Source organism: Danio rerio, chromosome 20 (assembly GCF_052040795.2).
Source record: "Danio rerio strain M-AB ecotype USA chromosome 20, GRCz13ab, whole genome shotgun sequence".
NCBI classification, from domain to species: Eukaryota; Metazoa; Chordata; class Actinopteri; order Cypriniformes; family Danionidae; genus Danio; species Danio rerio.
The window spans coordinates 23,453,268-23,475,902 of NC_141040.1; the positions used below are offsets into that span (position 1 = coordinate 23,453,268).

At 36.3% G+C, this 22,635-nt stretch overlaps 1 protein-coding gene across 2 annotated transcripts in view; it reads right to left on the minus strand.

Annotated features, from left to right (window-relative positions):
- The window catches only part of ptk2bb (protein tyrosine kinase 2 beta, b), a 37,011-nt gene that overhangs the window by 1,252 nt on the left and 13,124 nt on the right, over positions 1-22,635 (minus strand). For both annotated transcript variants that reach the window (XM_087296314.1, NM_001423553.1), the window contains exons 8-29: positions 21,551-21,691; positions 20,818-20,892; positions 20,636-20,737; positions 20,193-20,322; positions 19,842-19,881; positions 17,862-17,890; positions 17,723-17,770; positions 17,515-17,609; positions 17,223-17,304; positions 16,939-17,039; positions 16,093-16,208; positions 13,054-13,154; positions 12,753-12,842; positions 10,499-10,703; positions 9,639-9,747; positions 9,481-9,540; positions 5,829-5,951; positions 5,395-5,544; positions 5,261-5,296; positions 4,058-4,082; positions 3,861-3,907; positions 3,603-3,737 (exon numbers count right to left, since the gene is read on the minus strand). In XM_087296314.1, coding sequence (XP_087152440.1) covers positions 3,603-3,737; positions 3,861-3,907; positions 4,058-4,082; positions 5,261-5,296; positions 5,395-5,544; positions 5,829-5,951; positions 9,481-9,540; positions 9,639-9,747; positions 10,499-10,703; positions 12,753-12,842; positions 13,054-13,154; positions 16,093-16,208; positions 16,939-17,039; positions 17,223-17,304; positions 17,515-17,609; positions 17,723-17,770; positions 17,862-17,890; positions 19,842-19,881; positions 20,193-20,322; positions 20,636-20,737; positions 20,818-20,892; positions 21,551-21,691 — 2,040 coding nt within the window. The remainder of the gene's footprint in view (positions 1-3,602; positions 3,738-3,860; positions 3,908-4,057; positions 4,083-5,260; positions 5,297-5,394; positions 5,545-5,828; positions 5,952-9,480; positions 9,541-9,638; positions 9,748-10,498; positions 10,704-12,752; positions 12,843-13,053; positions 13,155-16,092; positions 16,209-16,938; positions 17,040-17,222; positions 17,305-17,514; positions 17,610-17,722; positions 17,771-17,861; positions 17,891-19,841; positions 19,882-20,192; positions 20,323-20,635; positions 20,738-20,817; positions 20,893-21,550; positions 21,692-22,635) is intronic.

Here is a 22,635-nt window from a genome sequence, read left to right on the forward strand (position 1 = left end):
AAAAAAAACAACAAAAAAAAAAAACGAATATTCAAAATACAAATACAAACTTTTGGGGATTTACACCTACCTAATATTAAATAGTAACTGTTCCTGACTCCAGTAAGTTACAAACACAAATTAGGGATCATTGGAAAGAAGACACTTTGAGCTTTACTGTGGTAAAAGGGGAAGTTACATGCTCGAAAAAGTTATACATGCTATAAAAAGTTATGAGAAAAAAATTTGTATTTTGTTCAATATTTGTTTTCCATATACAAACACAGGAAAACATTAATGCAATGTCCTACAAAAAATATTACTTGAAAGCTAAGTGATTCATGAGTTTATACTTCAAAAATGATTAAGATTGCTTGCAAAATGAGATTTCTGTAAAAAGTTTTCTGAGATTATATCAGTGTCCTTCTTTCCCTCACCTACAGAGGCACTTTCACAAGCATGACCTTCCTAAACCAAAACATTAACAGTTGCTGAATAATTTTGCCTCCATTCACAGTTCATGTATCTTTAGAAAGGAGACGCTTTGGGCTTTATTATCCATCATCTAGAGTTTTGCTCGAAGTGAAAAATGTTATTGATGCCTAAGTAATGTAAAAAAAAATTGCACCGCACTAAACATTTTCATTAACAAATATATAAAATTAGTCCTGGAGCAATACAGAAAAGTAATAGGTCAAAAACTACACATTACATGAATATATTTTTTGAATTTGATATTTGATATTTGAGATGAAACATGAAATCGTTTTTAAGCCCTAAAAGGGAGTTCACCCAAAAATAAAAATGTATACACTATTTCCTCACCCTCAAGTGGTTAAAATCTTTTTTAGTATATATTTGGTTCAGTTGTACACAAATAGAAGATTTTTTTTTCAAAAGCTGAAAACCTGTGAACACCAAACATCCATAAGAAAAACAAATATGGAAGTCAATGGTTACTGTTTTCCAGCTTTATTCAAAATATCTTCTTTTGTGTTTACTTAGGTTTGAATCAAGTGAAGGGTGAGTAAATGATGACAGAATTTTCATTTGTGGGTGAGCTTTCCCTTTAACTGAGAACACTGGTAAAAACCTATTAAAAAACAAAAATTCTATACAAGAATCATAAAGTAAGTTGTTGTAAGATAGTGATAGCTTTTATTTACAACATGTGATGACTTTTAGTCACAGCATGATTTACTTTACAACACTTTTACGACCTTTTGTGCACCTACTAAGGCTGCATTTACACTATGTTGTTGATTTATTATGGCATTTTAGAATAAAATGATCCTCGTCTATACTGGTGTTTACTGCGTTTCAGAAAAAACGATCTCTGTACACACTAAAAACCTAACATGCATGATACCCACTAGGGATGCCACAGTTCTCAATATAATATTGAACCGTACGGTACAACCTCCACGGTTAAATATGCGCTTGTGAATTACAGTTTCCTCGGTTTTGCGTTTAAATAATTTATGTGCGTTTTACATCTCCCCAAATTGACTGTATGTGCCTGTAAGTCCATGAGCTTGGATGAGGAAACTCCTCCCCGCGAGTAAATTTCCAATTACTATGCTCTAAAGTTAGGGGGCGCTTGACCATCATTCCACACTTTAACATTGCGAGCGGGGGTTTAGGCAACAGTACAAGGAAGCACTGGCGAAGTGAGGCAACAGTACGAGAAAGCGCCAGCATTTTTTTAAATCTTCGGTGTGAGGACATTTCGGTTTTGCCGGTAAGTATAATGCCAATAAAAGAAAAAAAAAACGTGAACAAAAAATAACTGTGTGCAAGCATTGTTTTACACGTATAAACATGACTGCACATCTGTAGCACCATCACCCAGCAATATCACTGTCTGAAGGCAGGATAGCAGAGAAGGTAATAGAGTCCTCCAAATAGCAACAATCCCTCGCTGAATCTTTCAAGCAAACATATGTTCACATGTATGTTTATTTTCAAAAAGTAGAATTTTATGTGTTCCCCAGTTTGTACATGGGCTACCAGCAGCTGTGAGATTTCAGTGTTAAGTTTTTTTTATACTATTCACTAAGAACTAGGGTACTTTTCTTGGCTTTTTAGTAAAACAAAATGAGCATCAATACTCAGGTAGTCTATGGCATTAACACGATGCTCAATTGGTACTAATAGACCCAAAGTGTGCCAAGAAAATTTCCCCCACACCATTACACCACCACCACCAGCCTGAACTATTTATACAAGGCAGGATGATCCATGCTTTAATGTTGTTTATGCCAAATTCTGACCCTACCATCTTAATGCTGCAACAGAAATCAAGACTCATCTGACCAGGCAACGTTTTTCCAATCTTCTACTGTCCAATTTTAGGGCCTACTCACACTATGCCATCCGTATCGTGCCCAAGCCCGTTTCCCGGATCGTTTAAGAAGTGTGAGTGCGCTGAATCGGGCTCAAGCACGGTTCACTTGGCCGACCCTGGCCCGGTTGGAAGAGGTGTGCCTGAGCCCGGTACACTTGGGCGGTACGCTTGTGTGTGAGTGCAAAACGCGCCAAAGCCCGAAACTGAAAGCGAGACGTGACTTTTAAGGCACTGTTCCATATGGATTTATTAATCATTCTTACTGTTCAGTGAATGCAAACTGCCGTAGTTTATTAAAGACAGCTGCGCGCCTTCAGCAGACCTCCTCATTCCTGCAGCACGAGAGGTTTATGATTGTTTATGAGCGCCAAAAGTGGCGGATCAGTTCGGCGAAATATCTGACTGCGTGTCCCTGCATCCCTAATGACTGTTTGGCGAAATATTTGACGGCATATCAAACGACTGAAACGATATCACTAGAGAAATCTCCACTGTGCTGCTGAGTGAGAGAGTGCTTCTCACTGAACAGCGCAGCAGCGATGACGTAAGCGTGCCGAAGCCCGTTTGTGGTGTGAGCGCGGGCCGTCGGGGGAGACGGGAGGGGGGACAAGCGGGCTTTGGCCCGGTTCGAGGCAACTGTACCTAGTGTGAGTACGGCCTTAATGTCCGAATTGTAGGCTCAGTTTTCTTTTCTCAGCTGACTGGAGTGGCACCCGGTGTGGTCTTCTGCTGCTGTAGCCCATCCGCCTCAAGGTTTGACATGTTGTGGTTCAGAGATGCTCTTCTCCATAACTCAGTTGTAGCGAGTGGTTATTTGAGTTACTGTTGAATTTCTATCAGCTGGAACCAGTGTGGCCATTCTTCTCTGACCTCTGGCAACAGCAAGGCATTTGTGCCCAATTTTTTGATTTGCATTAACGAGCAGTTGGGCAGGTGTACCTAATAAAGTGGCCAGTGACTGTTTAATAGCAATGTACAAGGAAATCTTTGATGGGAAGTTACTGGTAATTAGATCAAGCCTCAATCTGCATATTACAGTGACTGAGAGAGCTCAAATGCACTGCATGTTAAGAAAACACATGTAACTGGAAAAAGCAGATAGGTTTGTAACTTTTTTGTGTTAGTGTTGTTAGCTTTTTACTTGCATTTTACAGGTCATCCTGGTTTACAATATCAGCTAATAAATCTTCTTCAATGTACTACTGAAGTAAAAAGTCAATTACATCTGTGATGACCTGTGTGTGAGTAAATAAACATCAAACTATCATATTGTTACCTTGACAGGAGAGATGTACTCAGTAGACGACAGTGTGTTAATGTCATTTTTCAGCTGCACCACCACCTTGACTACGTCCATGACACACTGGTACACGGTGTCCTCTGAGCGGTCCAGTTCAGCTGTAGGTGCAGGCTGACAGTGACACAACAGACAAGAAACTGAATCATGGATCCTTTCATTGTATAGTCTAATATATTTATTTACACTTTAAACATTTGTAGTGTACATAAAGGCGTTGGTAAATTGAGTCCTAACCTGCACTGCTATTCTGGGTGGTTTTGAAGGAGGATGATGGAGTTCAGCTTTAAGCAGATGCAGAAAAAAGCCAGTATAAAACATTAATACAGCACTATAAATCTATTTATTTTCTCATTAAATACAGTACAGTATGTGATTTGTTTATAGAATTTAAAAACAACTAAACGATAGTCTGTAGAATACAGAGGACTCACCATAGCTGAGTGGTGGTTCAGGTGGCTGGTAAAAAAAGAAATTAAATTAAATAATATACAAAATTATATAAAAAAATATTAGCACCCATGTGAAATTTAAATACTTTTCAAATATTCCTGCATGCTGTTTAAGGAAAAAAAAATTATCAACACATTTTTAAATATAATACTGTTAATAGCTCATTTTTAATAGCTAATTAGTTTGCCATGATGACAGTACAGAATATTTTCCTAGTTATACTTTATATAATATTTTGCAATAATTAAGCTTAAACTGTAATTTAAAGGATTAATATGGTTAATTACAGGCAAGTCCATGGACAACAGTAGTTTGATCTGTAGCCAAATCTCAGAGGGCTAATAATTTTGACATTTGACATTAAAAGACATTTAGCCAAACTAAAAAAATAAATAAATAAAAATAATTTACAGAAGAAAAAAATATATAATAGGAAATACTGTGAAAATATCATTGCTTTGTAACATTGTACATAAAATATACAGTTAAAGTTAGAATTATTAGCCCTCCTGTTTATTTTTTTCCTAATTTCTGTTTAACAGAGAGATTTTTTTCAACACAATTCTAAACATAATAGTTTTAATAACTTATTTCTAATAGCTGATTTATTTTATCTTAGCCATGATGACAGTACATATTATTAGACTAGATATTTTGTATAGACACTTTTATACAGCCTAAAGTGACATTTAAAGGCTTAACTAGGGTAATTAGGTTAACTAGGCAGGTTAGGCAAGTTATTGTATAATGATGGTTTGTTCTGTAGAATATCAAAAAAAAAAAAAAAATAGCTTAAAGGAGCTAATAATATTGACCTTAATTTTTTTTTTTACATTACAAACTGCTTTTATTCTAGCCAAAATAAAACAAATAAGATTTTCTCTAGAAGAAAAAATATTATCAGACATACTGTGAAAATTTCATTGCTCTGGAATGAAGGGTTCAAAAGCAAAAATAATCTAAGTGCGGTCTAAAATCTTCTAATATCAGCATGTTTCTCAGCCTCCTATGAATGTGTTCAGTTATTTAATTTTATAAGCAATGAAAACAACCAATTCTTTGCAATAATTGTAAAATTACTGAACTTACACACCGGACAGAGACAAAACATGCTCATTTTTAATAAATGTTTTTTATCTGAACTCTTGTAATATGTAATATGAACTTTAAAAAGAAGAACGAACCTCAGGAATTTTACTTCCTTCATGAACCATTGGGTCCTGAAAAAATATTCAAGTATTATTCAATTTGTTGAGTATTCAATTTGTTTTATAAAAATATTTCCATACACAAACAAAAAAATGTGCATCATCCTTACTAGAAGCTTCTCCTCCTTCTTTAACCATTTGGTGTCCTCCTCCATTTGCTCTTTTTGCATCTTCAGCGTGTCCTGTAATCGATCCTTCTCCATCTGCCACAGCCGCTGAGCATCTTCTTTACTGGACGGCCCGAAGCTGAAGTCGCCCTCCTACATCAGATACACACCCAAATAGATTCCAAAATAGAGAAATTATTGTTGTTGTTTAAAAATAATGTCTAATCCATTCATTTTCCTTTGGGTTAGTCCCCTTATTCAACAGAGGTCGCCACAGTGAATGAACTGCTAACTTAACTACCATGGGTTGCACAGCGGATGCCATTCCAGTTGCAACCCATGACTAGGAAATAATGTCCAATTAATTTTCTTTTATTAAACTCAGACAAATAAAAAAATTAAGAAATTTGAAAATAGGAATCATGGCTAAATTTTACCCCAAGACTTAGTCGCCGGTTTGGAGTCTTCGGGAGGGACAGGAGGTTAGTTGAGTCCACAGGTGACTGATAATCACACGGACTGGCCAGATCTGGTGAACTTGCACATAAAGCCTCATTAAGCTGGTGGAAAGAGAAGAATATGTCACATTAGTATGTATTATTTGAAAAGAGATGAATATGTCATATTAGCATGTATTATTATGTTTATTTAGGTTTTATATATTTACTTTTTGAACAAACAACAACAACCTTGATACTAAAGCCCAACCCCAATTCTACCCCTTAGCCCTTCCCCTTACCCCTACCCCTCGTTTTGCACATGCCCGTGAAGGGGTAGTGGTGTCCCAATTCTCTTTAGCTTGAAGGCATAGGGCTAAGGGCTAAGGGCAAGGGGTATACACCCCTTCAAACAAAGATTTTTCAGGACCACACTCTAAACCAAGGGGTAGGAAAAATTTTCTAGAATACACTAGCTCCAGTTGCACCCTGAAGTAAGGAGTTCCACTAATTAGTATTTTTTGTCATTATTACAAATTTTTACAAGAAACAAACACGTTTTAATATATTCATAACCGTGTTCGTGTTTTACTGCCATGCTTTAAAAAAAAATGCTAAAATAAAAAACGCTAAATTTCGCAATTTATAATCCCTAATAATATATTATTAGATTAGGGATTATAGATCACAATCTATAACTTCTGTACAGCAGTCCCACAACATTCTGACTCTCGATGACACTGGAATACCCTGTCAGAAAAGTCTAGTGGCTGTGATTGGCCTTTTTACAGTGTCTGTTATAATGTTATAATGTTGTTTTTTGTGTGTTAACATTAATGAATATGGTCACCGTGTAAATGCACAGTACTTTTACGATCTTATTGCCACATTAAATCATTATGAAAACATAATAAATGGCTTCAGTGATTTCCTGAAGATAAATACCAAAAAATAACACAACTGGAATAGCTACAGTATTCGCCATCATCTGAACTCATATGAAGCAAGAGATCGCGAGGAGAGATGATGACGTGTGCAGGTGATGCAGTACTGTCGCAATTCTTAGGGGTAAATTTTAAAGCCCTTACCCATAACCCTGAGTTGCAAGAGCTAAGGGGAAGGGGTAGGGGTACAATAATAGAATTGGGATTGGGCCAAAATGTACAAAATTCCAGTGAAATGTAAATAAATGTTTTATAATAATAATAATAATGTTTAATATAATAGCAATAGTCTATACTCATTTGAGGCATATTTACAACAATTATCATTTTATGAGACAGTAATAGATTCTATTTTGCTAATTTAGTATGATTACTACTTATTTTTTATATTTTAATAAATGAAGGTCAGTATAAGTTTGTTGTTTTTACCAAAATATATCTGTTATGCTGAATCATGATGCTAATTGAACATGATTTCACTCAGAGTTTGACATTTTACTTTCACAAATTTTGCTGCAAATTCTATCATTTGCTGCAACACTTTTGTAAATGTATTTGTCTACTAACTCTTGTATTTGACCCATATGTAATATTTATTAAAAAATATATATATATTGAATGAATAAGCATATGTTATATTAGTATTAATTTGCATGCATTTATTTTCATGTACACTTTGGTGCTTAGTATTCTAAAAAAAAAAAAAAAAAAAAAGATATCATCATACCTTTATATAATATTTATTTTACAAAATAAAATCTAGAGAAATGTAGTAATGTCTAGTGGCTTCCTATTTTTTTCCATAGAGATTGTAAAATATATAATCTATTACTAATGTCCCCTTTCATACTTTACCTAAAATAATTCTCTAATAATCTCTAGTAATAACTATATAGACCAGGGGTCTCAAACTCAATTTACCTGGGGGCCGCAGGAGGCAAAGTCTGGGTGAGGCTGGGCCGCATAAGGGATTTCACAAAAAAAAAGTCCTCTAATGTCATTATTAACAGTTTTAATTATTTCTTCTGAACATGAAGTGTCCTGAACATTAATAGAACATTGAGTGAAGATTATGAACAGTTCTTCTGAACATGGCATCTTTTGCCTACTTCTTGCTGCCAGAGACTTGACAGCGCTTCTTCTCACAAATCTGAACCACATTTGGCTTTAAAGCGGAAGCAGATGAGACCCTCAGTATGGCTTGAAGATGATCATCATTAAGTCTAGACCTGTACTTTGACTTATTGAAGTCCTAGGGAAAAAAGTGGGGGAACTTACTCAAAACTTCCATTCCCTCACCTAAAAAAAAGGCGTATATGTGTATAAATAAAACACCCCCACCCCACTCCAGTCACATCAGTCTGTACCAGTCTGTATCTACCTATAATATCAACACAGGGCAGGCACGTGCACACATAGGGCTCAACCTGTGCAGAGCACATGCCCTTTTTAGATTTGCATAGAAAGTGTGCTTCCAAAATGATCCAAAGTGCCCCCGCGACGCGACACACCCTCGGTCCCGCCCTTCAGTAGGCGCGCGATAACACCGCTCTTGAGTACGCGCGCGACAACACAGCTGATCAGAACGCGCGCGACAACGCGCATTGAGTGACAAGCGCACTGTGTATGGATAGAATCAGCGGAGCGGGGAGCACTGAGGGCCGCAAATGGCCCGCGGGCCGCGAGTTTGAGACCCCTGATATAGACTCTTATAATAACCCATTTCTCTTCTCTTAAGGCATTAATTGGCAATAGGGCGGCACAACCTGTTTCTAACATGAGATCAGCAAAAACATAACAAACCACAACCATCCAATCAATTCCTGGGTAGGGTTGCACCATGCAGCTGTTAGTAAGTTCTTTCTTAAAGTGCCATGTAAAGTCCTCACTAGGGGTTTAGAACTGCTAGCTAGTTTGTAACTAAATTTGTTTCTCACTTCGGTTGAACCACATGTTCTAAAGGCAAACCGTAGTTAGTAGGTTGTAAACTCATAAATCATACGCAGTCGCATTTGAATGACGTAATATCCAATAAAACGCATTTATATCAAGAAACTGCTAAACATTTCTGCAACAAATGCATCTATATATAACTGTCATATAAAAATAAAATGACATTTTTATAGTACATTCATTTATAGTCGGTCACTACTAGTTATCAAAACATTAAACCTGATTTTTTTTTATCTCACATATGAAAGAGAAAAGAGCAGGAAGAAAAACTCAGTCATTAAGAAATTCTCCTTTTAATTGATAGATACAGTTAACACAAAACACTCATTGATAGAAAATTAATCTCTTCTTTCACAAACCAAAAATAATGCGAGATTTGGGAGGAAAATAAGGCTGTGAGTAGAAGGAGATCATTCTTCATTATGATCGCCAGGTCCTCAATGTAAACTACTCTCGCTGTCATCACTTTTCTAACGTTATACATGGGGGGAGGCTGCCATAAATATTTAGTTGGAGTGTTACGTTTAAACTAAGCTCAGTGGTGAAACACAAAAATATTTAGTAGTGTGTGAGTTTTAACTTAGTGTCCCTTTAATTCACAACTAGGCTATGTTTTAACTTACACACTGCCAGCCCCAGATGATTAAAATAAAGTTCCACTTTTTCCTTATTTCAGATAGCATTTCACTCATATTTGTGAAAAGACTGTCGTAATTTTCATTTCAAGCTGACTTAAAATAAACTGAATACACTACCTGAAGATGTAGGCCGACTCCAAGAGTATTTCCAAAGCGGGTAGTGTTGACTCTGGAGGGCTGAAAGAGTAAACAAAACACACTGCTTTTTAGGAAGAACCTGAATCTGCAACTGAGTGTTAAGAGCAAACAAACGGCATATGAAAGCTGACCGCTACCTTTGGTGGAGGTTCACTAATGTTAATCTTGGGCTCCAGAGTCCGGATGTTACGAGCCTTGTCTCGCTCTCTCTCAGCTTCCAACTCCTTCTCCATTTGGTGAACATCACTGTTAGCAAGTCAGTAAATGAATGTCAAAACAATGGTAAAACAAGAATAAAACATGTCAGTCAGTGCTGTGTTTTCATCGTTATAATTCAAAGACAAACAATGACACCAATTTGCAAATAACTCACAAAAATCAGCTTGAAATAAACTGATGAAGTTTACTTAAATAGAAATAATCAAATTTAAAGAATGTGGTAATACGGAAAAAAAAGCGAACACTACATGGAAACCTTTTCTGCATAAAAAAAAAACATTTAAAAAATGTGTACATATTTTTAGTTGTATTTTTTTCTTAGTTTCCTTTTATTATTTTGTTCGTTTTTAATTTGTTTTTGTTTTTAATGTAGTTTTTGGCTGTAGAATTCTTTAAATTAGATTATATTAGTAAATTTATAAGAGTAAATGAGTTTATATGAGTGAAAAGAGTAAGAAAAATGTAAAAAATATTTCTGTATATAGATTGGAACAGATCATGTCTTCTTGTTTCTTCAAAAAAATGTTTTGTCTCTCTGATTGACAAACATCAATAAGAACAGAGCTAAACTAATAAACAGACAGTGGGTTAATGTGTTTATATGCTGGGTAAAACTAGTGTAATGCTAAAAATCAGCGATCAATGTATGATTAAGCCAATTACCCCGAAGAAAAACAAGTGGAAAACCAAGTCCCTTGTCAGCTTTGGAAGTATAATCAGGTTAAAAGTGTGCATGTAAACCTTGTTTGAATTAAGTCATCTACTATGGGTCAGAAACCTGATATTGCAGGCTAGTTCAGTGAAGGTGGGTCTCTCGCGCGGGTCGTAGCTCCAGCAGCGGGTCATGAGCGAATACAGGGCAGGAGGGCACTGCTCAGGTTTGGGCAGCCTGTTGCCCTGTTCCAGTTGGTTTATCACATCACGGTTGTCCAGCCAGTGAAACGGCTGTTTACCTCGATTCATAATCTCCCAAACACACACAGCTGGATGACAGCAAAACAAAAGAGGATCAAATGAGCATGATGGGGAATGACAAACGTTTGCAAATGTATTATTTGGTGTATAAAGTTTAAATATGCATGTGTACAGATTTGATCCTATAGTATCCATATCATCTGGACACACTTTTTGTTTGTTATTGTTGTGAAAGAAGGTTAACAGATCTCTAACAGACATCCAAACATAGAAGACTTGGCTGAAATAAGACTAAATTTGGGCTGTCAGTGAAAATCTGTTTAAGAATAGCCCAAAATAAAGTAGTCATTAAAAATTTAATAAATAATGATTACACATGTGATGTCTGTCTAATCTGTGCATTTGATGACTAGTCAAGCTTTGGGCTAATCTTAGACATCCATTAGATTTTCACTGAGAGCCCAAAATTAGCTTTGTTTTAGCTAAGACATACAGTATATGTTTGGGTAGACACATTTGTAAATAGAAATTACAGTATCTTCGATCAAATGTAGAATAATTTCAGCACAAATATCATTTATATACACCTTATATCTATACTTTGTATAAATGAGGCACATGTATAGGAAAAATGACACGATTCTGTAAAGTTAACAAAAAGTTCAGGAAAAGTAAACATTAACATTCTCTCAGAATAAAACCAGATTTATGATGTGAGACTTTTCGAACCACAGTGTGTAAACAAACTTAAAAAATGCTCTGTGTATTGAACATGCATTACCCTACATCACAGTAGATAAATTCAGTTCCTGGAGGATCGCAGCTCAGCACAGTTTAGCTTTAACCCTAATTAACACACCTGATCAAACTAATTGAGTCCTTCAGGCTTGTTTTAACCTCCAGGTTAATCTGCGGTCACACTAGAGTTTAAGCTTGCGAAATTCTGTCATAGGGCGCTGCGAAATAGGGTGGGATTAAACAAGCTGATTAGACCTTTAAAAAAGCAAGCGATTGCTCCGTATTTAAAATTTCTGTACAGAGAGGTCATGTTTTGTTCTTCGATTGGTCTCACGCAGTCAAGTGATGTGATTTTGCAGGTTAGAGTTCACCAAGCTTAAACTTTCCAACACAGCGATCTGCGAAACTTGACGCGTGAACTTGCGTTTCTGGTCTGCTGCATTCGCGTGCTTTTGAATGGAAGTCTATGGGAAGAATAGTGCAGCGTGACCACAGCTTAAGTGTGTTGAAGCAGGGTTGGAAATTTTGTTGTCAGTTTTAGTTATTTTTTATATGTTATAAATGAATATTTTTGCTAAATATGCAATAGATCGTTTGGATATTAATTTCAAAACAATCGAAAAATCTACTGAGAAAAAAGGAAAGCCAAAAGTTGTGTTGTCTGTGCTGGGATTATCTTTTGTGCTCTTTCTTCTCACTTCAGTACTGATGAGGGAGAATCCGCACTCTTCCGTGAATCCATCCGTCAGAAAGAGTGAGAAAGCTCATGATTCACAAAACATGACAGATGAGCTCCAGAAACAGACTGCTCTCTGTTCGTCTAGTCATGTGTTATATGAAGGGCTTAACTAATAGAAAAATAACCTGTTGATTTGCCAAGATCTGCTTTAAGGAAGATATCAGTTAATAGAAGGTGAATATAAATGAAAGACTGAAAAAAATGTTACAGTTTTGTCTATATCAGAATGTTTCTTGAACAGTTTTACCAAGGCATTGGTTTAAAATGAACTTGCAAGCACTGAAAAGTTGTGAAGGAAATGAAAGTCAGTTATTGTATGATAATTTGTATAAATTAAGTTTAATAATGGCCCTGGAGCGCTGAATAATGTTTGTAGGTAAAGCATGCCAAAACAGGAAATTGGATTCATAAAAATGAATTATGTGCCCACTGAGAAATTTATGATGACTAATAAAAAGCCATGGAGGCAATTTTAGAAATAATGGCTTCTAAACACCTTTCAGACTTAAAGTATGAATATTTATACTAAAAATGCTTGTGTTTGTCAGCCAAAAGAGTGAATGTCATTCTAAAATGGTTATAATTCTATTGGTATAATGACCATGTGTTAAAATTTGAGGATTTTCTTCTATTCACTCACCAAACATCCACACATCACTTGCCGCAGTGAAGCGTCTGAAGTTAATGGATTCAGGAGCCATCCATTTGATTGGTAAACGAGTAACAGATGCTGCAGACATAATGCAAGGTAATAAGAAAATTCAATGCTTGCTAAACAAAAAATAAACACAACAAAGAATACTTTAGAAGATTTATATAACGTGGTGTTAGTGGAGATTAGGCTATTGTAAAAATAGCATGAGATCAGGGGGTTAAATGATCAATCATGAAATGATATGTTTTCACAAGTATTATGAGAGTGTAAAAACAGCTGAGATTACCTTTGTAATATTCTTCATCCTCTATGTATCTGGAAAGACCGAAGTCACCCAGCTTCACACACTCCGGTGTGGCAACAAGCACATTTCGCACAGCGATGTCTCTGTTAAAAGAATCACACAAAACAAATATGAAAACATCTAACATGGATCATGCAAAAATATATTAATTTGTTTGTAATTCAGCGGCCCACAGGCCATCTAAGACGTAAAAATATTGATGATTTTTAGCTTAAACTATAGACCTTAATCATTCATATATAGTATTATACACTCACCGGCCACTTAATTAGGTTCACCTTACTAATACCGGGTTGGACCCCCATTGCCTTCAGAACTGCCTTAATCATTCGTGGCAGATATTCATCAAGGTAACGGAAATATTTTGCTCCATATTGACATGATAGCATTATGCAGTTGCTGCAGATTTGTCGGCTGCACATTCATGATGTGAATCTCCCATTCCACCTCATACCAAAGGTGCTTTATTTAATTGAGTTCTGGTGACTGTGGAGGCCATTTAAGTACAGTGAACTCATTGTCATGTTCAAGAAACCAGTCTGAGATGATTCACACTTTATGACATGGCACATAATCCTGCTGGAAGTAGCCATCATGGGTACACTGTGGTCATAAAGGGATGAAAATGGTCGGCAACAATACTCAGGTAGGCTGTCTTAACACGATGCTCAATTGGTACTAATGGGCCTAAAGTGTGCCAAGAAAATATCTCCTACACCATTACACAACCACCACCAGCCTGAACAGTTGATACAAGGCATGATGGATCCATGCTTTCATGTTGTTGATGCCAAATTCTGAGCCTACCATCTGAATGTTACAGCAGAAATCAAGACTCATCAGACCAGGCAACGTTTTTCTAATCTTCTAATTGTCCAATTTTGGTGAAACTGTGTGAATTGTTGGCTCACAACTTTCCTGTTCGTAGCTCACAGGAGTGGCACCCGGTGGGTCTTCTGCTGCAGTAGCCCATTCACCTCAAGGTTTGACATGGTGTGCATTCAGAGATGCTCTTTTGCATAGCTCAGTTGTAACTAATGGTTATTTGAGTTACTGTTGTCTTTCTATCAGCGCAACGCAGTTTGCCCATTTTCCTCTGTTGTCTGGCATCAGCAAGGCATTTGTGCCCACAGAACTGCCGCTCGCTGGATATGTTCTTTTTTGTGGACCATTCTCTGTAAACGCTAGAGGTGACTGTGTGTAAAAATCTCAGTAGATCAGCAGTTTCGAAAATACTCAGAACAGCTCGAATGGCACTAACAACCATGCCATGTTCAAAGTCACTTAAATCACCTTTCTTCCTCATTATGATGCTCGGTTTGAACTGCAGCTGATCTTCTTGATCATGTCTACATGCCTAAATGCATTGAGTTCTTGCCATGTCATTGGCTAATTAGAAATGTGCATTAAAGTAATAAATAAAGTGGCCAGTGAATGTATATCAGACAGTAAACTTGTGAGTCCAGTTTAAAACTATGATTAGTTCACAAATTGAACATCACCTACAGTAGGACTGTTGGCCTGAGGCTGTATTAAGGGTAAATGAGGTTCAGTTTCTTGGAAAGAACAACAGTTTTGCTTTATCAGACCATGATGTATCAGCAGGAACCATAAGTATTTGTTTAGTTTTGTCTGTATATGCTTTTTTTTACTCTCAAAGTTTTGGTAACTGTTGACCTGCATATTATGAATCACCAAGGTCCACTGTTTCAGCTAGAATCATCCTTCATATTCTCCTGGAGACAAATATTTACCAAACAAACCAAGAGAACCACACTAATAAAAAGAGAGGACCCCTACAAAAGTACTAAATTCCTATATTTTTTAGATCTTATATAATATTGTTCCTTTGAACTAAGTTTAAATTGTAAAGAATTTTGTTTATTTTCTTGTGTGATCACAGAGTGATTTCCCAAAATAATAGTTGTGCATTGCAAAAACAGTAAAAAGAAAAAAAGGAGTGGTCAGTACGATTTAGTACTTTAGTACTAAATTTAGTACTTTAATACTTTTCATACTTTAGCAAATATGTATTAAATTGTACAGAAACTACACTCAAGATATGTATGATATTCTATGATAGGTATTTTTAATATATACTGTTCTTTTAAATTTACTTTCAGGGTGCTTCCACACCAGTGATTCGATTCAGTTGTTCCGAAACAGAGATTACAATTGTTACATTGTTGCTCTTTGCTCTTGGAGTGGTTCGCTTTCACACTGCAAAGTTTCTAATCGGACCAAAAGACCTAAAACAAGTCACGTGCGAGTAAACTCTCCTTACATTGGTCAGAGTGTCAGGGTTTATTTTGCAGCGTCCCGCTAAGCTGTCAGGAGAGGTGGTGGTTTGGTGGTGATTGACAGGGTGCGCGCGCGATGTGTCTGAGGAGAGATGCGGTGGGGAGGGGTGAGAAGGGTGCGCGATGATGCCTATTTGAGGACCGGGAGAAGACGCGAGATTACCGAGAGATCATCACTCGTTTGTTTGCATCCGGAGACTCACGAAACTTCCGCCATACTCATAATTCTCTCTTCATATAGCCGTAAGCCTATTACATATCCATAAAACACTGTGATATAACCGCGCTCGGATCGGATCGCTTTCTCACTGCAATCAAACCGCCCCAGGGTTCGTTTCAATCTAGCCGAGACCACCTCATTCAAGCGATCTCGGAGCGATTAATTTGGTGCGGAACAGAGCGCGATTGCCCTGTTCACATATGCCAAACGTTCCGAGACACATTCCGAAACAATAGTGTAGGTGTGAAAGCACCCTAAAAGAAAAATGTATTAAGCTTTTTTATGCTTAGCTATAACAATGAATTACATTTTAAATATAGCAAAGTTGACACTTTTAAAGTTTAATAATTTTGTCAATATTACTGATAAATAAAGCCTTGATAAACAAAGTTCTGCCAAAAAACTTAAAATAAAAATCATACTGACCACAAACTTTTTGACAGTAGTGTATACAACATGAAGAACAGAAAACATTCAAGAATACTGAATTGAGTGTCGCACCGATGAACCATGTTCATTCCCTGTAGGTAAACCAATGCTTTGCAGAGCTGTAGGCTAAAGAGAACCAGAGTCACGCTGGTTAAACTCTGCTGATTTTTCGTCAAGTACTTCCCCAGCTGCAAGCACAAAATAAATATTTTTAGATGATGATTAGTAAAGCAAAATAAAATGTCTGCTTTGTTAAGGTCTAATATTACTCACAGTGACATATAGGAATACAGGCTTTCTTGTGTCCTGAATTGCATTTTTAGCTGCTCTAATGGTTTAAATCACAGCCATGCTGAGAGCTCAGGCTGGTCATTTTGACAAGACTCTATTTTGTTGATTCATGCAATATTCAAACTCCTGTGAGTTTGTAAACAGTTTATGAGGGTTTTACAGGGACCATAAATGTTAACCGAGCCATATCTACGGCATTCACTTAATTGAGCCTGCTTCATCAATCACAGTCTTCCCAGCAAATGGAATTAGACTATAGATTGAATGGGAATTTTATTGATTTCATTTTAAAGTTACGTAAACCCCTCTATTTCATCAAATAAATTACCATACATCCCAAAATAATCACTCATAGTGACAAGATTATGGGTCTTGCAATTTTCCAAAAGCTGTGTTTTGACATTTGATAAAACAGTAAATATTAGCTATAAATACATATTATTTACAACTACAATCATGTGATTGTGCATGTGTTTTTAAAAGTCTGTATGTCTGTGTGTGTCTGTGCATATATGAAAAAGAAATAATGAAGCACCAGATCCAATAATAAAAAGACAGTGAAAAGTGGAAGGCAGAGTTCCCTAACAGAGTGATAAGATCCAAAATAAGAGTTATTGTTTTAAGTACCTCCCCTTGTTGACAGAGCTCCATCACGATCCATACAGGGTCTTCCTCAATGACTCCTATCAGCCGCACTATGTGTGGATGGTCCAGGTTCTTCATGATAACTAGACAGGTGTGATGATATAAAGTAAATAAGAATGTGGTGCAAAAAGTCACTAGCCTGTTATTTCCTCCACAGGACTGAAGGACACACACATTTATCACACATTGACCAAGCAAAATAAAATATTCCAAAAAGCCAGGTATTAATAAGTCTTATCAATTATTTTGAGTTTTCATACAGGTACCTGCTTCACCCACAAACTTCTCTCTGATGTCAGGCGCACACTCTTTACAAGTCTTCACCGCAACATTGACCTTTTCTCCATTCTAACCAGGAACATTGTAAAAGAATAAATCTATTAAAGTGTATAAATCTATAAAAAAACATTTGTAATCAGAATAGCTGAGTTAAGTCAATAATGATTGGATTTGCTAACAACATTAAGTTCAATGCAAGAGGAAAAATCTAGACTCTACCAACAAAAACATTAGTTGTCAGTTGCATCATAACATGAATAAAGTGTCTGGATGCCTTGCCTTTTTTTGGTAAACTCCTTCATGAACCTCCCCGAAGAACCCTTCACCCAGCATCCGTTTCAGGCTAATATCTTTCCTGGACAGTCCAACCTTTGCTATTGTGAAACATATGAAAAACCATGAGAGGATTTAGACATCAGTAAAAAAAAAAAAAAACAGTGCACTTCAATGTGAATATGTAAAGTATAGGAACAATTCCTGTACATACCAGGTGGGGGCGGTTTTTCATCTGGGATTTCACAGTATATATCAGAGTCTAATAGAAAGAGTTGATGTTATACATATTGTGAGTAACTATAACAATTCAGTAAATATCAAGCTAAGTTCTAATAAGGTCTGATACTCACTGCTATATCTGAAGCTGTCTGTCTTCTTCCTGTCAACAGGAAAGAGCAAACATTCGATAGGTCATCTTATAAACTAAAGTATCATTTCTTTCTTTTTTATTTTAAACAATAACATAAACAGAATAATAAGAGACAAAAAAAGGCTACAAAGGCAATTTCAAAATACACAAATAGTCAGACATAACATAATACAATATCATCCAGAAAGCATAAGAGAAATAAATAGAATTAAATACAAATAATAATAATTTACAGAGAAATGTAGTATCATTTCTTAACGCCATGACCTTGCAGAAGCTTAAACATGCCATGTGACAAATTACTTAATTGGCTCTTGAGTATTAATCAAGCATTGAGGTTCAATGAGCTGCAAAAACTTAATTAAATTATAGTTTACCCTAAAGTTTAAATTTACTTTCAATTCACTCACCCTCAATTGGTTTCTACTTCTATGTAATAAGGTATTTTGAAGAATGTTTAAAACTAGTAGGATAAAAGATACTGTGGAAATTACAATATGGATACATCAGTTCCCAACATTCTTCAAAATATCTTCTGTTGTGTTCAACAAAAATAAAAAACTCATAAAGGTTTAGAATCAATTATCCAAGAATCTATTCATCACATAAAGTGATCATGTCTCTTCACACTGTTAACCCAGCTGTTGTCATTACTGAAGTTGACATTCCTTAAAATACCAAGTTTTGTCATCAAAACTTAAACAGGTGTGTTTAACTTACCTATTAGTAGGCCCAGAACTTAACTATCAGTAGGCCCACAAATAAAATTTACATTGTAAACATTAAATACAAGTTAAAAATGTATTACTTTTTATTTCCAATATTAAGGTTTTAGTTGTGATACTTCAAAATCATTCCGCAAAAATCCACAATTTTTTTGCAAAACAATATTCTGCACAATTTGTGCAGAAATAGCATAAAATGTCCACAAATTCTGTCTGGCCCTACTTATTAGTCAGCAAAAAACTTTTAATTAATATTTTAAGTTCTTTAAACTTAACATTTTAATTTCTTTAAACAATTCACCATGTCTCTGTTTAAAATGATTGGTTGCGCATGAAATTCTGACAACCGCGCTGATTGGTCAATATATGTTATAAGACACAAGGTCTTCATTTTGCTTGTGATGCTGAATTTTGCTGAAGTGCAGCAGGACAGAGGCACTACCTACCCCATATGACGAAAGTGAAAAGTTAAATTAGTAAGTAGATATATTAATGCTTATACATTTCTCTTAATTGATATACAAACAGGGGCGACACGGTGGCTCAGTGGGTATTGATGTCGCCTCACAGCAAGAAGGTAGCTGGTTCAAGTCCCAGCTGGGTCAGTTGGCGTTTCTGTGGAGTTTGCATGTTCTTCCTCTGTTGGTGTGGGTTTCCTCCAGTTGCTTTGATTTCCCCCACGAGTCCAAAGACATGCGCTATAGGTGAATTGGGTAAGCTGTCCCTAGTGTATGTGTGTACAGTATGTCCTGGTCTTCCAGGTTGGGGTTAACTTAAAATGGCTAAAAGACTAAACTTCCAAATTTAATTTAAATATTAATTTAAATGTTTAAGTACAGAGACCACATTTGGTGAACTTAATTAAGTTGTCGATTTCCCATTACTCAAACGAACTGAGGAATCACTTTCCTCTGATCGTTTGAGTAGTCCCAACTTATTTGGGTTTACAGTGCAGAAGAACTTATTTATTTGTTTATTTTGGACATTTGGAAAATCAGTGTTTTTTGTTAATATAATGAGACTTTAAATTGAAAAAACTAAAATACATTTCTGAGAATGAAAAAGTTTGACAGAATTGTTATTCTGTGCTAAACTAACACTTCAGATATCAGCTACAATGTTTAAGATTCACATCCTATATTATAGATCACTGCAGAGTTACAGTCATTAATATTTATTTTGTGTTGTTATCGTGAGGCGAAGAAACACAGATAGAGGAATGCTGATGTACTCACCCGGAGGGAATTTCAGGAAGAGAGTTGCGCAACTGCACACCTAAGACGAGCAATGATAAATCTCAGCTTCCAACAGAGAAATACAGCCAAAACCACAGGCACCATAACAAAAGGCATGATTCAAAAGGCACAACAATCAATGCACATGAACAAAGCTGCCATAAACTCATAAATTATCAGATCAACTGTAAAACTTCCAGCAGTTTATCTCAGATTTTTCTATCTGAGAAACTTTAGGCAATGAATTAAGTTCAACGCTTCAGAAACAAGCTCACACAAGTTCAGACTCTTTTAATTGACACTGTATGAGACAGCTATTGGCATTCGCAGACATACATTAATTGGGTTTACCTTGAGATTTATTTTTATTTGGTCCAGCTATCACTGATGAGTCTGTGTGATTAAACAGTCGACAGTAGCCATCAATCAGATCCGCCATGTTCTCCGCAATGGTCAGAGATGCCACGCTGACAGACAGAGGCTAGGAATGGAGAAAAGGTCACGGCTAGTTTAGTATATGAATGCCATTGAGCATACTGCATAGGGATGGTTCCACAATCAGGGCTTAGGTTAAGCCAGGACTAGGCCTTCACTGAACTTGAAAATGTACACATATTACTGGTGCGTATCTGAAACTTTATTATGGCACACTGATGCATTTTTTGTTTATGCCACTACAAGTTTTTTTTAGTTAGAACAGCTCATACTTAATTTAGCATAGGACTAGCGTTAAGCCTTGTCTTGAAAACTAATGGATAAAGTTTATCAAAATGTCCAAGTGAGAAAGCACTTGCCTGTTTTGCACCGTCGATTTCAATAAATAACAATGTTCTGCCATCATTCTGTGCATTGTACTTGATACTTCGGATTTGTTTGTATTCAGCAAGGCAGAGAGCCTGGGGAATATAAAACAGTATTAACTTGAAGTAACATTTGGATGTCGATTGACTGTAATAAAGAATATTAAGTAGCTCACCGTGGAGTCTGCTTTGGTTCTCTGACGAATGCCTTTAGGACCAATGACTAAATCCACTGCTAAACTCCAACCTTGCTGTGTGGATTAAAGGGATATTTAACCCATGATCCTTCCTTTGTGATTTATAAAATGCAAGTAAATGGCTATATACACTTTTGAGAGTGAAAAAAAAAAACAATTAAAGGGACAGTTCCTCCAAAAATGAAACATCATCATTCTCATCATCACTTGTTCAAAGTTATTTTGAAGAATGCTGGTTGATGACACCCCTTGACTTCCAGATTTTTTTTACTTACTATGGAAGTCAATGAGTGCCATCAACCAGAAAACATCTTCAAAATATCTTCTTTTGTGTTCAACAAGACAATCTAATAAAGGTTTGACACCATATGATCGGGGGTCAATCATTTTACATTTTGGATAACCTTTCCCTTTAACACTCTTGGTCCATGGGCAAAACAACATTAACACTCTGCCTGTGCAAGGATCTGAGCATTATCTTTAATACAGGCAATAATTGTTTAATTCACCTCATAAGACCCCAATGTATCATCAGCATCTACACATATTGATTTTGTTTTCCCTGTACATCTTTATGGACTAATAATGCAAGCAATTATTGGCTTGTATTACGAACTACGAGGGTGAGAAAATTAAAAGCAAATTGACCTTTCATAATGAAAGGTTTATTACATATTCCCATAATTTTTTATATCAAAGTTAGGAAACTTACCACTAGCTCGCAAGGGAATATTTCCTCATCGAAGTTGGAGAACTCTCCATAGGTCTCAAAGAACTTAACCATACAGTCATCCTCTTTTAGTATGGCATACTGCTGAAATGTCTGTTGTATGAGTTTTCTGAGCTGCCTTTGCTGTTGAAAGCAAAATGTTACACTTTAGATGTAATTCTATTGTCACCGTGAAACTTTCTTATTTTTCTGTTTGAGCAGGGTTTATTTTGTGGCAGTGGCTGACTAATCCCATCTGATTGATTAACAGGCGATGTGGAAAATGCAGAAGGAATTATGCAATCTAGCTGTTAAAATGGAATTTGACAAAGTTGAATAAATCCAAGCACTGTACACAGGCCCGGATTGGCTAATCGGGAAGACCGGGAGAATTCCCGGTGGGCCGGTCCGTTTTTTGGCCGCGAGGGATGGTGTCCCTAGCTCCAGAATCTGTTGCTCTCAGCAGTCACACTTTTTAAATGTATTTATTTATTTACTTGACCACAGTCTTCTTATTCATTATTTTACTGCAGCTCTACTTTTTTAATCTTTTTTCCTCGCAGCTCAGTGAGCCTGCAGGTTAATGATGATAAAACATCGATGAGTCATAACATCATGAACAGCAGTTGTGGTTCAGTGGATAGCACGTTAATTTACGACATGGCAGACCCGGGTTCGATTCTAGTCTGAGTAGTTTTTTTTTTTTTCATTTTTATTGTTAAGACATATAAGACTGTTACGGTTGTTGAACATTTGAAGTTCTAAAGCAGCTGTTTTCTCAAAAAAAAAGACGTGATAGTGTCATTAGAAACTGATTTGGAAATGACCTTATTTTAATATAGTCAGTCGTGAACTGAGGTGGGCCGGTCTGAGGCTTGAAACTCCATGGCTGAAAAGGAGTCCCACTCCGGCCCTGACTGTACAGTAGCTCTGTACACCTGATTAAAATAATGATATGCACTAGTACTAACAGTCTGCAAAGTCTGCATGTCCTATGTGTCTGTACAGTTTCTTCTACACACATTCTGAAGCACATGATGCTTACGCTGTATTTGACAGCATAATTCCTATAAGGTCATGAACACACT